General features: G+C 34.1%; 2 protein-coding genes and 1 pseudogene across 2 annotated transcripts; 2 read left to right on the forward strand and 1 right to left on the reverse strand.

Moving 5' to 3' along the window:
* Positions 1–1,095: 1,095 nt before the first annotated feature.
* Positions 1,096–1,774, reverse strand: LOC120179932 (40S ribosomal protein S11-like). The gene is made up of 3 exons (XM_039185381.1): positions 1,592–1,774; positions 1,365–1,454; positions 1,096–1,226 (listed from the first exon to the last, which is right to left on the reverse strand). The coding sequence occupies exons 1-3, from the start codon at positions 1,648–1,650 to the stop codon at positions 1,136–1,138; spliced, it is 240 nt and encodes a 79-aa protein (XP_039041312.1). The 5' UTR covers positions 1,651–1,774; the 3' UTR covers positions 1,096–1,135.
* A 7,265-nt stretch (positions 1,775–9,039) lies between these two features.
* LOC120179933 (FCS-Like Zinc finger 3-like) lies at positions 9,040–9,603 on the forward strand. The gene is made up of 2 exons (XM_039185382.1): positions 9,040–9,231; positions 9,355–9,603. The coding sequence occupies exons 1-2, from the start codon at positions 9,122–9,124 to the stop codon at positions 9,515–9,517; spliced, it is 273 nt and encodes a 90-aa protein (XP_039041313.1). The 5' UTR covers positions 9,040–9,121; the 3' UTR covers positions 9,518–9,603.
* Positions 9,604–12,139: 2,536 nt separating this feature from the next.
* On the forward strand, positions 12,140–13,568 carry LOC120179893 (annotated as a pseudogene).
* Positions 13,569–14,359: the final 791 nt, after the last annotated feature.

A 14,359-nucleotide genomic window follows, 5' to 3' on the forward strand; every position in this document is an offset into this window, starting at 1 on the left:
GACTATTCTTGTTCAACCATTAATTTAAATCTTTTTGTCTGTGGGAATTTAAATCAAGTAATCATGAATGAAAATATATACATATATTACAGTTTTGTTGGAAAACTCAAAAAAAAAAAAAAAAAGAGTTTTGGATTTTTACAAAAATCACTAAGTTAATTACAATAAGAGGTCCCCAAATTATGATTTCTATTCTAAAATATTCTCTAAACTTCAAAACATTCTATACTAATCCCCAGACTAACCCATTTTAAATTAATCTGTGGAAATTTCGTACTTTAAAACATTCTTTACCAATCCTTAAACTTTATTAGTTTTGACAAAATAATGTTCTTGAAGATCCTGAAAAATGAATCAGTTGTCTAAAAGATGTAAGAAATTTTTAGGTCACATATCCAATTCCAACCTTGAAAAAATAAATCAATTCCATTCCTAAGACTTCTAAAAACAAATTATTTTCTTAAAAGCATTATAATTAACAAAACCTTTGAAAATTAATAGAACTTTTTTTTATAGAAACCAATTTTATAGAAATTGATTGCTTGCTCAAAGATATTAAAGCGTTGTTGGAATCCGTCTTAGGGGAACTAATATTAACAGACTTGATAATACTAATTTAATGCTTTGTATTGCTTGGGGTATAGTCTAACCAATCATTTTGTAGGCAGATTCATTCTTTCATTGTAGATTGGTGGATTGGTTGTAACTAAACCTTGATTTGGGTAATAAAATCAGAATTATCCACACACAAAAAAATGAGAGGAGAACACCTATGCAATGAATTCAAAATTACACCTCCAAATTAAACACTTACGCATGTATATACATTTGGTTTGAGTGGTGGACCGAATCCGAATTAAACACTTGGAATTTACAAGGATTATCTTTTTCCAACAACGGGAGAAGATGGCGATACTAATTAGGGACAAGCTTCACTTTCTCCGGTACACAACAATCCATTTCATTCAAGAACTCAGAAAACAGAACATAAATAGTTCCTCTAAATTGTAAAAATAGGATTTCCACCCCAGAAATTATGTCCATCAAAATACACAAATTAAACCAAAACCAACACTATCGGGAATACACCTCAACACCCTGACACCGCAATTTCACCATTTCAAAAGCTGACCTCTCACATGGCGGCGAAAGCCTTCTTCCCGCCACCAGATGACCCGGCCGGAATGATCTTCAAGACATTGAACCTCAACGTCTTCGACAACGGCCTGCAAAGTTTGTTTTTAAATTAGTATAGAGGTCAGTAACAATCTTCACGTGTGGGCGGTAGCGGTTACGGTGGGGAGGTTGGGGGCACAATGGAGACGATAAATATGCAAAGGATAAGATGAAACCAAACAATGAACCTGCATTGCCCAATTATAACGTGATCTCCTTCTTTAACACGAAAGCATGGGGATATATGAGCTGGGATATTAGAGTGGCGCTTTTCGTATCTGGAAAAATATTGCAACGCCACATTAGATGACATGCATGAGAGTTTTTCATCAATGTGTATTATAGTCTTTGGGGAAAAATATACCAAGATATCTAGCAAGGTAATGAAGACGTTAAAATAAAAAGGATATCTTGCCTTTGGTATTTCTTGATGAAGTGAAGGTAGTTCCTTCGGACGATAATGGTCCTCACCATTTTCGCACTATGGCAAGTGCCAGCAAGGATACGGCCTCTGATAGAAACAGTGCCAGTAAATGGGCATTTCTTATCAATATATGTTCCTGATCAACAATGAAACCTCCAACGTAAGTGTCCACAAATCCAAAAAAGTTATGGATACCACATGGTTCTACAATGAAAGATAATTAAAGTAATTAGAGCAGTGTTATATTTCCAGACAAAGGCTTGCACTATTTAAGCAAAAGCCAAATAAACAGAAACAAGGTAACCGCATTGTATCATACGAATGTTAACCAAACTACAATATAAGTCCAAAGAAAGTATATCACATAAAAGCCATATGGCCAATTTGTGACTAAACATTTGATGCCCTGAGTGAATAAAGACGAAACCTTTGAAAGTTCTCGATGGACTGAACCTTTTCAAAACTGCTGCTCAAACAAAGACTTTTGTGTGCCAAAATGGTCCACTAAGGACCAGACCTTACACAATTAAGGACAACTCTTGCAGCCCATAGAAGTCCTTAAATTGAGGAGGCACTTAGAGGACCTTAAATTTTGTCTCAAATTGATTGAGCATTTGGCCTAACTTGGGGAAAGCAGCCGCCCTTTATATATATATAGGCTTTCGTTCGTAAATTTCTGTTTTCTGCTTACGGGCTATTAGTGGACCGAGTTACAAAGAGCCATCGGTGGGTTGCCTATTTTAAGCCCATTTTGGCAATCTCCTCTCCATTTTTCAGTTCCCAAACACCATTTTTCAAAGAGTGAGGGAGGGAAAAGTGAGTCAAAGAACCCCACATGCTCCGTATCCGACCTTGCGAGAGCCGAGCGAACCACCCCGAAACCGTTCCGAGAATGTTGCGTCGAGCAATGGGGCTATTGGAAGCGTGGAACAAAGTGATGCCCACCATGGATCCTCCCAAAACTTCTCTCTCTTTCATGCAGCCTCGACCCCCTACCCCTTCCTCCATTCCCTCCAAGCTCACCGTCAATTTCGTTCTCCCTTATGCTTCTTAGTTGGCCACCAAAGAGGTAACATTTGGATTTTCCTTTTTCTTTTCTCGTTTTTTATTTCTATTTAAGAGATTTTCCTTTTGTTTTCAATGCTGGTGGTTAAGTATGGTTGGTAATAGAAAATGGTGGCAAGGTCAACCTTTTTTTATCTGAAATTATATTAGTAAGTTCAGTTTGTATTTTGTAATGGTGATAATAGGTCTCTAATTGTTCCACAGTTCCAATTTCGAATATTTGCCTTATGAAACAAGTATAGTAAATATTATTGATGATGATACCGTTCAGTGTATCTCTAATTCTTTTCATCGGGTCAGTATTACCTGAACCGCCCATCAATATGGTAGGAGAAAAAAATTACAACGCAAATGGCTTATAGATTCTGAACCTATAGTTGTATTGTTGCTCTGCAATTTAGTGTTTCTTCTCTAATTCTGTAATTTCACGAGCTTCTTCAAATTGCCTTAGCTGATGACGTATACTATACTTTCCAGAAATTTATTATTTGACGTCACATAGCTTGCACCTGCAGCACCATTTATCCCACAGAAACATCTCTTAGGAGATTTTTCTAGTACTTGTTGTTTCTTGCTTTTCCATGCCTATTCAGGTGCTCCTTTTAGAGCTAGGAGTTATAAGGGTCATTATAATTACCGTGACACTGATAAGGGTCATTACAAAGAGAGTGAAGGGTTGTATTTAGTATGAGGAAGCCTATCTGTTCTCATATTAGCTCCTTAATATTCCTGATTATGTTAAGAACCTTTTTTTTTAGTTTAATAAAGATTGTCAACACTATTGAATGGAACCCCTCATAAGTATCACAAAGACTATTATTTTCAGCGCTTATGATTCAAATTTAGGAAATTAGACCCTGAACCCTAATTTTTTAATTTTAAATTGGTGGTTTAACAATTAACCTTGACACCCCCATTTTATTACTATTTATTACCCCCCCCCCACAAAAAAAATAAAAAGAAAAAAGGATTCATCCTGGTTTTGACCCTTGATAAAATATAGTATCATCCCTTCCCTGGAGACCCTTTCGATGGAAACAATGAGAGAGATGTACGAGTTGTCACATGAATGTCGAGCCTGCATAACTCATTCGCAGATGTAATTGCTGTCGAGGCTGCCCCACTCGATCGAATCGATGCTAACCTTGTTCAGAAAGGGCTTGTGGAGTTCACACAGAAGCTGAGCTCAGCCACAACTGAGTTAGAGAAAGCTGAAGCACAAATCGGGATTGATGTTCATAGTGCACTCAACTCAGCTCTCACAGGCTAAAAGTGCCGGTTGCCATTATGTTCATTGGTTAGTGCTCTTCCTTCAGATCTATCTCATGGATGCTGATGCAATTCTGAATATATATTGTTCTATTTATTTCTATGGTCAAGACTGAACCAATATCTAAAGAGATTCTACTTGGTTAACTTTATTTGATATTTAATCAAAATACAGTAGGGCTAGTCGACCATGATTGAAGATTCGAATCTCGATAACGCATGGTAGCATAAAAGCAGCAAAGGGAATTATATATCAGCACTGATATATATATATAGGTGGTGGAGTATTTGACATGCTGCTTATTGTAGTCCATAGATCACACGTAAGTTAACATAAAATATGTAAACTTAGAACTTGAAAATGTACTTGCCTTGTCAAACTTTTATATTTCATAATTTTAAAGAATCATCGTCACTCCAACATTCACAGGAGAAAGGTATTTTTTTTTTTTTCTGATATATGATTAAACAAAGTCCTCTGCTTGCTTGTTTCTTTTACATTATTTTCTCTTTATGAAAAGACTACATGGTGAGAAAATTACTAATTTTTTAGATTTAGTATAAGCCACCTTGCAGCAAATGAAAAAAAAATCATTATTTTTTACCGTGTTAGGTCTAAACTTTCCTCATGCAACTTCGATTCGAATATTTTTTTTAAAGGATTAGATTAGGACATTGGTTAAGAGGATATATGTTCATAGTGGAGAAAAGGTTAAAACGACGCTAATTTGGAAAAGATTATAATTGGTATTAGATCTATACATGGACTTATGTTCTAAAAAAATTCAAAGATCGAATGTTTAATTTTTTAGATCAAATCAATTACTGTATTTATATTTATCAAAGTGGTTTTTCCTTTATAGTTATCCACAACATTAGAGTTGAAATGATAGAAAAAGGACACGTATTTGAAATTAATTCAGGGGACGGATTGATTTCATGTTAAATTGGTTTTAAATATATACATTTATAAGGATATTTGTCCTTTGTAAATAATAAAATTCGCATTTTATTAACATTATTACTCAATAGTTGGAGTATTATTAATCAAACCTCTTAGGTCAGCGTCGTGCAGATATTAGGTTTCGCAGACCGTTTGTTTTTTAGAAAACATAAGTTTTTCTAACGTCTACGCGAGCTCTTCTTGGTGCAGACATGGTTTTATGTCTTCAAAAGTCTTCAAACCTCTTCAAGAACAATTATAAAATATGGTTATTTATTAAAATAATTTTAAATAATTTAATAAGGCTATTTATTTTAAAATAATTTATTATAAAATAAATTATTATAAAATATGGATTGATTTATTTTAAAATAATTTATTTTAAATAATTTATTAGTATGGATTGATTTATTTTAAAATAATTTATTTTAAATAATTTATTAGTATGGATTGATTTATTTTAAAATATGAATTGATTTATTATTGTAGTTGTATAGATTGATTTATTTTAAAATATGAATTGATTTATTATTGTAGTTGTATAGATTGATTTATTTTAAATAATTTATTAGTATATATTGATTTATTTTAAAATATGAATTAATTTATTTTAAATAATTTATTATTGTAGTTGTATGGATTATTTAAATTTCAGTATTGTAAAACTAAAATTATTTAAATCTCAGTATTGTAAAACTCTTTTAAGTTTAAAAAATCAGTTTATTTATATTTCAGTTCATTTTAGCAGTCTGCAAACGTTAAAAACAAACAGTATTCTCCTTGCAGGTTGTAAACTTTTAATCCACCTCTACTGCTGCAGATGTGATCCGCAGACTACAGACTTTTTACCTATGTAAAAACAAACACCACCTTAAAAATAAATTTTATTAAAAAACTATTTATATTTATAGTTAATATTATTGAATATTGTAATGATAACTTAACACGGCCGAGTTCCAACAATAGGGGATAAGCACGTGCTAGCTGTCCACAGCTCAATAATTGATTCCCCCTATAGCGGTCGAATTCGACCCACACCACAGCCATCCAACTCAGTGATTTGAACAAATTCGCATCCCCTCCGATAACTCGGTATCGTTTCCCGTATAGCTGGGCGATCCCATCGGGCCGCACGTACCCGTGGGTAAATGAAAAAGGTTGTAAATTACGTTCGGAATTTGGATGTAGCTGCCCGTCTACCCGGGTTTTACGGGCAGCATCAGTGGACAAGGACCCCATTGCAAAATAAAGCCAGCGGGGTGATGAGTCAGGTGGGCCCCGGTTCTTCTATGGTTTTTTGTTGGGTCGTGTTCCACTGAGTGGGTCCTACGTCTACTCAGCTCCGAGTGTTTTTTGTTTTCTTGGTCTCAATCTCAGTTTGGGGAAAATTGTGGTATTAAAAACACAAATAAAACGAGCCAAAAACCACAAGAGGTCCCTAGACTTGTGTGGAATTCAGGGACCTCCCCCAAAATTTTCCCCTTGTTTTATATGCGTAATTTTCCATAAAAAAAAACTATTCAAAATTAAATTCAAATTTTAATGAAAGTTTTTTTCTAATATGAAAATGGAGCGGATGTGAAGTACATCGTACTCTTATAAGCGTGTAAGGAGGATGTATATATATTTTTGTGTAATGCATTAAGCACACATTCAACCGTTTATATAATTCAAGTTGCTTATCTGTTTTTCCAACAATATTTATCTTAATCTTTAAAAATAATAATATTTTTTTTAAATAAATCAAAATCCGAATCTCGGAAATCAATTGTCAACATAATACAATGAAAGACAATATTTTGCCACGTTCTCGTTGATTGCAACACGCGTTCTCCCTGTAGCCATCGAGATCGCAAAGAGCAATAAACAAGTGTAACTCGACTCGAAGATCCAACGCACAGCTGACTTCATTGAACCACAAGAAACGCAAAACACTAATTAAATACACCAAGAATCTCTCGCTGACGTAGAAAATCACTGATTAATTAACCTCTAAACTCCGTAATTAATCAATAAACAATTTGGCTGTCGCAACACTTGTTAAATTTATAACCGGCATTTGAAAAACATTTCATCCATGTACAATAGAAACCCAACGTTATTGGACTGGCCTTTTAAAATATAAAAAATTATTCGGGGATTATTCGATTCCTTGTTAAAAGCTCGACTTTAAATTAAAAAAAAATGATTTTAACTTTGGGAGAAAGTAGAAGATCTGGCGTATCAATTATCAGCCAAAGGATTTAAAACGCTTTTGATCTCGAATTCCGCCCTTGGATTTGCAGGCGTCGCACGTATCGGAAAACCACTTACTTTCGCAACATCGCCAATGGGAGTCGGACACCTGTCATTTACGGATTGGAACGGTACAAGTACAGTACATGCCCCCGTATTATAGCCAACTTTTTTATTTTGATCTTGTATTAGAAGAATCATGAATTTAACGAGGTATAATTGATTAAATGATACAAAATTAGTTTGAAGTAGGGTAAATATATATTATAGTATTTACATTTGCCTTCAAAATTTAATTTACTACTTTAACTTACTTGTCCAAAGTTAAATCTTGGTATCAAGTCCAGTACTTAGGACAAAAAAACGTAAATATCGAACTGAACTCTAAAGTCAAATTTATGTATTAGAATACATATTTATATTTGATCTCGGGTTATTTGTTTGCTCTTGTAACACGTCTTCTAGTTTTATCTAGGTTGAATTTGGTGTCGTCACTGCAATTGTCATTTATTTAGATATCTTATTGATTTATTTTTTATTTGAACCATTGGGTCGATTTTCTTTTATTCAAATAATCACCAAAGTTAGCTCGTGCTTAAGTTGAGATAAACAAATGATGTTAATGTGACTCAATGTCAATTTGTTATGTGTATTTTTATATTTGTATTGATGATGTTTAACTTTAATCGTCAATAGTTTTATTTAATTAAATTTTTAACATTTTTGAGTTATTTTATTCTTTAATGACTTATATGTGCCCCTGGAAAGTTTTAAGGAAAGAAATATGCTAACGTGATTTAATATACTCTAGTTTTATAGACTATTCTTGTAATTTTGTTATATATCCTTTTTATTCAATAAAAATAATGGATATTATTATTAAGAAAAATATGTACCGATCAAAATATGACTTGTTAGATAGTACAAGGACTTGTACAATATTTTACCTACTAGTCTTTAGTGTTTACAATAGACCGTGCTACACTTGATTGCAACAAGTGAAAGCCTTTTCCTTTTTCTTGGATGAACTACAGCAGTCCTCACTAAACTATACTCTCTCTCTTATTTTGTTCATTTTACTTTCAAGTTTTCTATTTTGATCACTAAACTTTACAGATTGAATCATTTTACTCACTCTGTTGTTTTCTCTCTAACATTTGATTACATTACATATTTTTATTATTATTTAATATAAAATAATTAAAAATAAAATAAAAATAGAATGTGGTCGAATGTCACCGTCAGCCACCGTCGACGGCCGTAGATAATGGTTGTTTGGTCTCAAAATGGAATAGGTCGTTTCACCTCGACACCTTGAGTTCGAATCTGACCTCCATTTTGTCAGAACTTTTTCTGAAGTCCACGAGTTTGAGATTGAAAGTGAGGAAACTGAAACGTTTCAATACAAATTCACTAGTTTTGGGACATTTTCCGGTGAAACAATCACCAAATTCGAACTCATGGGGTCAGACAAACTGACTCGTGAAATTTGAGATCATATACAATGGTCGACGGTGACCAAAATAAAAATAAAGTGGTGGTCGACAGAGAAAAAATGAAGAAGATAATAAAAAGGGTAAATTATACCATGAGACATTGAACTTTACTATCTCTCGTATTTTACTCACAAAAAGCGACGTCATTTTATAGTATATTTGAATTTTTCAAAGCTACATCATTTTAATTTATGTTCCATGTCATAACACTGTTAAAAAGTTAACGACATAATGAGCAAAATGATTCAATCTGTAAAGTCTAATTAGCAAAATAAAAAAAATTAAAAGTATGGTGAGTAAAATATGAGATGGAGTAAAGTTTAGTGAAGAACAGTGTAATTTACCTTTGTTTTTTACTAAAGCTCTAATCTTAAAGCTCTAATTTGTAAGCACCATTTGCCTTATAAATACCTTCGAAGCTTTTAACCTGCGCTCTCCCCACTCAACACAAACACTCTCCCTTAAGGCCATCATCCTCTCCAATCCTCTTCTGCTTTTTTCCATAAGCAAATCATGTCGGCTTATTACTACCCCGGTTGCTCAGATAACTACGAGGCACATTACCTCGATTCCTGTTCCGCTTGCGGGAAATCGCTTCACAATTCCGATATCTTCATGTACAGGTCAGTTGTTTGTTCATGTAGCACTTCCGATCTCAACTTTTTTGATTTCTCGTGTTCAAATCATGGAAGATATTGCTTCTTTTTGCTGATGGGTATCGTTGGTTTTTTTTTTTTTTTTTGCAGAGGGAACACACCGTTTTGCAGCAAAGAGTGCAGGCAGGAACAGATGGAGCTCGATGAATCGAGGGAGAAGAAGTTGAAATCCGGTAGATCTCTAAGGAAATCAGATTCCAAGAGCTCCACGCCCAACAAAACTGTACGGACGGGGATCGTAACGGTGTCGTAATGATTGCTTTGTTGTAGAGCGAGTGATGTGGTATAATAATCAATTTTGGGTGGATAGACAGGAAAAAAAACGAAAAAGAGATGATCATAAAGAAGAAAAAACTTCGATGGGATTCTGGGTTTTCGTTTTTTTTAATTGTTAATTATTCCTCCTTTTTCTTCTTCTGGGTTTGGTGGTTGGGAGGCGTAGATGTTTGTAAGGAGAGAGAGGAGGAATTGGATTGTGCAGTTCTTTATTAATGAGAAATGAGAAATGTTCAAGCGATTTCTATAATTTTCTGGGAATTTTGAGGCATTCATGTTTAATCTATTGTTAGATTATCTTAAATTCAATTTATTGTTCGATTAATTTAAATTCAATTACTACAATGATCTAGAAGAGATCCATATTTTAATCACCTTGGTTTTATGTTTCCGTCGAGCTACTGAATGAGCTGAAGATCCATCTTTTAATCCACCTTCCGGTATTCAGTTCTTCCCAAGCAAATGAACGAAACTATATACGAAAAAATAGTCTAATATTGGTTTTAGTCCTTCTAACTATATTGATTTTTTTTATTTTATCGTTTTAAATTAATTTGTTTACTTTCATGCTATTAGCAAGTGCTTAATGTTAAAAAATATGATACCGTTTTAACAACATTCAGACTGATTAGATCAAATATTGGAATTTTTGCATGTTATGAAGGACTAATCACTGCAATTACACCAAGGGGAACAGGTGAATGGAAAGAAGTACTAGGGCAGGTAAAACACGGATTCATCAGTGTTTGGTAAATGAAATGAATGTAGACATGAATGAAACAGCTGCATATTGATTATTGAAAACAATTTGTCACCATTTTCCTCTAAATTCGGGACCATGGTTAAAACCTTGAAAGCACTTATTACTTGTCGGTTGGAACGGACAAATCCCTCGCACGTTTGTGTTTTGTCCCATTGAAACATCCATTTTCACCATCATCCGAGAGGGATTATATTATATTGAAATCGGAGGTGAATTATGTTTTCATTATGACAGATCGGAGTCCTCCTTGAACACCCATAATTCTACTTCAAGGATATAAGAAATTCCAAGGGCTTTAATCGAAAGCAAGCATAAAATCACCTCGATGTAATTATGGCTTATAGACATTATTTGAACAATAACTCAAAAGGTCAAAACATATCCCTCCTTATCTCTTTCTCTTTAGGAACACATAAAATTTGAGCGATACAACAATTTCGAAATCGATATTAATTAAAGAAAAATATATTTATCTAATTAACATCATTATTGAGAAAAATAAAGTACACAAATGGTCCCTCGACTATAGAATCTTATTTTGTTGAGTCCTTAGCCTATTAAAAGTTGCAAAATAATATTCTGACTATATTGTCCTACTTTGTTGAGTCTTTCGACTATTAAAAGTTACAAAATAATCACTTTTCATACGTTAAAAAATTTTTCGTTAAAAAATTTATGGTCGTCTGAGCTGGACGTTAAATTACTAACTGAGATATGATAAAATCTAATCATAGAATCTCAAACGACTATACAATTCAAACGGTTCTAGGATCAGGTTTTATCATATTTTGGTAAATACGTTAACGTCCAACTCAGGTGACCATCATATTTTTAACGAAAACGACGAGTTATGAACACATGAATAGTGGGGGTGACTATTTTGTTACTTTTAATAGTCGAGAGACTCAATAAAGCAACACCTAATAGTCGGTAAATCATTTTATGATTTTTAATAGTTGGAGACTCAATAAAGAAGCACTCTATAGTTGGTGATCATTTATGTATTTTAATAGTCGGATCATTCAGTCAACAATACTCTAGGGTCGGAGACCATTTATGTGCTTTACCCATAATAGTTTTAAACTTTTTTCCAATTAATTAATTCATTTTAAGAAATGGGTTCCCCCCCCCCCTTTTTGGGAATTAAAGGATTAGCAAGTCTAGTGCCGGCTAGCCATACAACTATTGGTGAACCATGGGTGCTATTGTGAGAAGGTCTTCAAACTCAGAGGAGGGTCCCGGAAAGAACGAAATTCAAAAGACAGATTCCTGCGAGGCTAGCCATGCAACTATTGGTGAACCATGGGTGCTATTGTGGAGAAGGTCTTCAAACTCAGGAGGAGGTCCCGGAAAGAACGAAATTCAAAAGACAGATTCCATGCGAGCTTAGCCATGCCATCTGCAACTGCATATGTAAAAGTATGAGCGTTCATTGTCTAATAGTTGAAAGTTTTTGTACATATACTACCTTGTATTCACATTAAATTTATAATAAAAAACTCAAATCACAATACAACTCCTAATTTGTCTAATATTTAAACTTACAATGACCTAAATTGTAATCAGATTAAAAATTTGAGAACACCGTCGGACCATCTTCGATGAAGGAGATCGTTTGTATACGACAAGTAAATGACTCATGGAAATTCAGGGTTGTAATATGAGACAAGAGGCAGATTTCAACGTTAAAATGCTTTTTTATCCAGGTTATTCCCTTTTCTGGATTAACCAAACACGGACGTAAACATATATAGTATATAGATGCATTGCATGGAATGGACACAAGATTTTTGTTCTTTATTTCATCCAAAGAAACTTCAAATTCACAATCATCAAATGGAATATCCAAAATTTATCTCCGGGAACTTCTGCCATATTTTTTCTCCTTTTACTGGTTTTCTCTACATTTGTGTTTGGTCTCCTTCAAACCCTTTACTCCCCTTCAATGAAACCAGCACTTCACCCAATACTTTGTAAGTATATACTCCATTAATATTGTCTTCTATATATATATATATATTCTTAAAACTCGTTTCTTATTTCCGCTTACAGACTACCGTAGAGCTCCCTGTAAAAGACGAGCTGGATTTGGCATTAGAGGAAGCTTCGATGCCGAACAAGACAGTGATCATCACCGTCGTCAACGGAGCTTATGTGGAGCAAAGTGTCGAAGCCGAGACGACCATGCTGGACATCTTCTTGGAGAGCTTTTGGCTTGGAGAAGGTACGAGGCCATTGCTCGATCATCTGCTCCTCGTCACCGTGGATCAGCGGCTCACGAACGGGTTTTGTTCAAGCGGTTGCACTGTGACGGACGGTGTGGATTTCGGGGAGGAGAAGGTTTTCATGTCGCCAGATTTATCAAGATGATGTGGAGAAGAACGCTTTTCCTTCTGGATGTCTTGAAGCGTGGATACAGTTTCGTTTTTACGGTATGCGTTCTTGAATTCACCCTCTTCAATAATTCATTCAATTTGATTCTTAATTATCAAACGTTGATTATATTTATTTTTTTCCTATAACATATAAAAATTAATTGATTAGCTGGCAGACTAACCCAGTTTTCCTCCATTTATAATACCAATATTCAAACCTTTCGCTTTTCTTAAAGAAAATAATATCTCATCCCAATAAGCTAATTAGTTGTCGATAGTCTTATAGCTTTTTTTTTTTGTTACAAAACGAAAATCTTATGTGATAAAAATTAGTTAAACATTAATAGTTTTGTTCCTGATCAGGACACAGATGTGATGTGGCTACGGAATCCATTTACGAAACGAGGTCTAAATGGAACCGAAGATCTTCAAATTAGTATCGATATGTTCTACGGCGATCCACGGCCCGACCATAATTTGATCAACACCGGTTTCTACCACATAAGATCAACAACAAGACGATCACTCTCTTTGATAAATGGTATTCACTCAAGGACAATTCCACTACGAAAAAGGAGCAGGATGTGTTGTTAGACCTGCTGCGACACAGCGTCGTCACCGAGTTGGATCTCCGAGTAAGGTTCTTGGAGACGAGGCTTTTCAGTGGTTTTTGTGAAGACAGTCGAGATGTCGGTGTCGTAATGACGGTCCATGCGAATTGTTTGCCGCCATATAGATGCTAAGGTCAGGGATTTGACGGCCGTCCTCCGTGATTGGAAGAGGTTTAAGGCGGCTGTGACCAAGTACCCCGAGGCTGCTCCTAATATAACTATAGTTTTAGTTGGTCACCGCATAATGGATGCCGGAATTCATGGAAAACTCATCATTAACTTAAACACAACGGTTTCGTTTTTTTTTGGAAGAAAACCATCAATTCGATTTAATAGATCTATTATTGGTTTTCAGAATAAATTTGGTCTCGAAAAAAAAATCAAATTTCCATTCAACATATCAACTAAAAATTGTTGCGATCTTTTTTATTTATTTGTAACTTTCATATTTATGATTTGTAATTTTGATCCTCCTCTATGTAGTATTGGTAAAATTGTTAAAATTATTATTTTACAAGTATGTTGGTGGCAATTTATCTTTTCTAATTTTAACAAAGAGACGTTAGTTATGATAGCAGAATAAATTCGATCTAAATCAGAAAGAAAAGAGAGATGAAAGGTATCCGAGACTAGACCACTTATTTTTTTGACATAAATTGTTAGTTTTATTAAAAATAGAAATATTTATAATTAAATGAAGATTATAAGCGTAAACTTAAAATATAATTATGATATTTTTCTATTACCATTGAAACAAAATTAACCACCCAGGTCACATAAAGCAAAGAAGGACAAAGTTAAAAAACTTAACAAAAAACTCGAATAAAAAAGAAAGATAAATAAAATATGACTGCATCGGTAAACGAATCACAAAAGGATGAGTTACTGAAGATCATCGAAAAATGCAAATCAAAGTCAAGCGACGTGAGAAAACTATCCACAAATGCAAAACGCGTATCCAAATCAATCTGATGGTTCAAATCAGGGAAGATCATCATGATGACAAATAAGCGTCATCTTGATCAGTTATGGCGATGTTAAATTTAATCCTGAAAAAAAAAAGATAAACA

Source organism: Hibiscus syriacus, unplaced genomic scaffold, assembly GCF_006381635.1.
Source record: "Hibiscus syriacus cultivar Baekdansim isolate YM2019G1 unplaced genomic scaffold, ASM638163v2 tig00112471_pilon, whole genome shotgun sequence".
Classification (NCBI taxonomy): domain Eukaryota; kingdom Viridiplantae; phylum Streptophyta; class Magnoliopsida; order Malvales; family Malvaceae; genus Hibiscus; species Hibiscus syriacus.

Bases quoted from the DNA above. Each gene is read 5' to 3' on its own strand.
- LOC120179932 (XM_039185381.1), bottom strand. From the start codon at position 1,650: ATGGTGAGGACCATTATCGTCCGAAGGAACTACCTTCACTTCATCAAG. The intron at 1,455-1,591 runs GCAAGATATCCT...ATATTTTTCCAG, and splicing joins TTCATCAAGAAATACCAAAG to ATACGAAAAGCGCCACTCTA. The intron at 1,227-1,364 runs GTTCATTGTTTG...CAAACTTTGCAG, and splicing joins GTTATAATTGGGCAATGCAG to GCCGTTGTCGAAGACGTTGA.
- LOC120179933 (XM_039185382.1), top strand. From the start codon at position 9,122: ATGTCGGCTTATTACTACCCCGGTTGCTCAGATAACTACGAGGCACAT. The intron at 9,232-9,354 runs GTCAGTTGTTTG...TTTTTTTTGCAG, and splicing joins TCCGATATCTTCATGTACAG to AGGGAACACACCGTTTTGCA.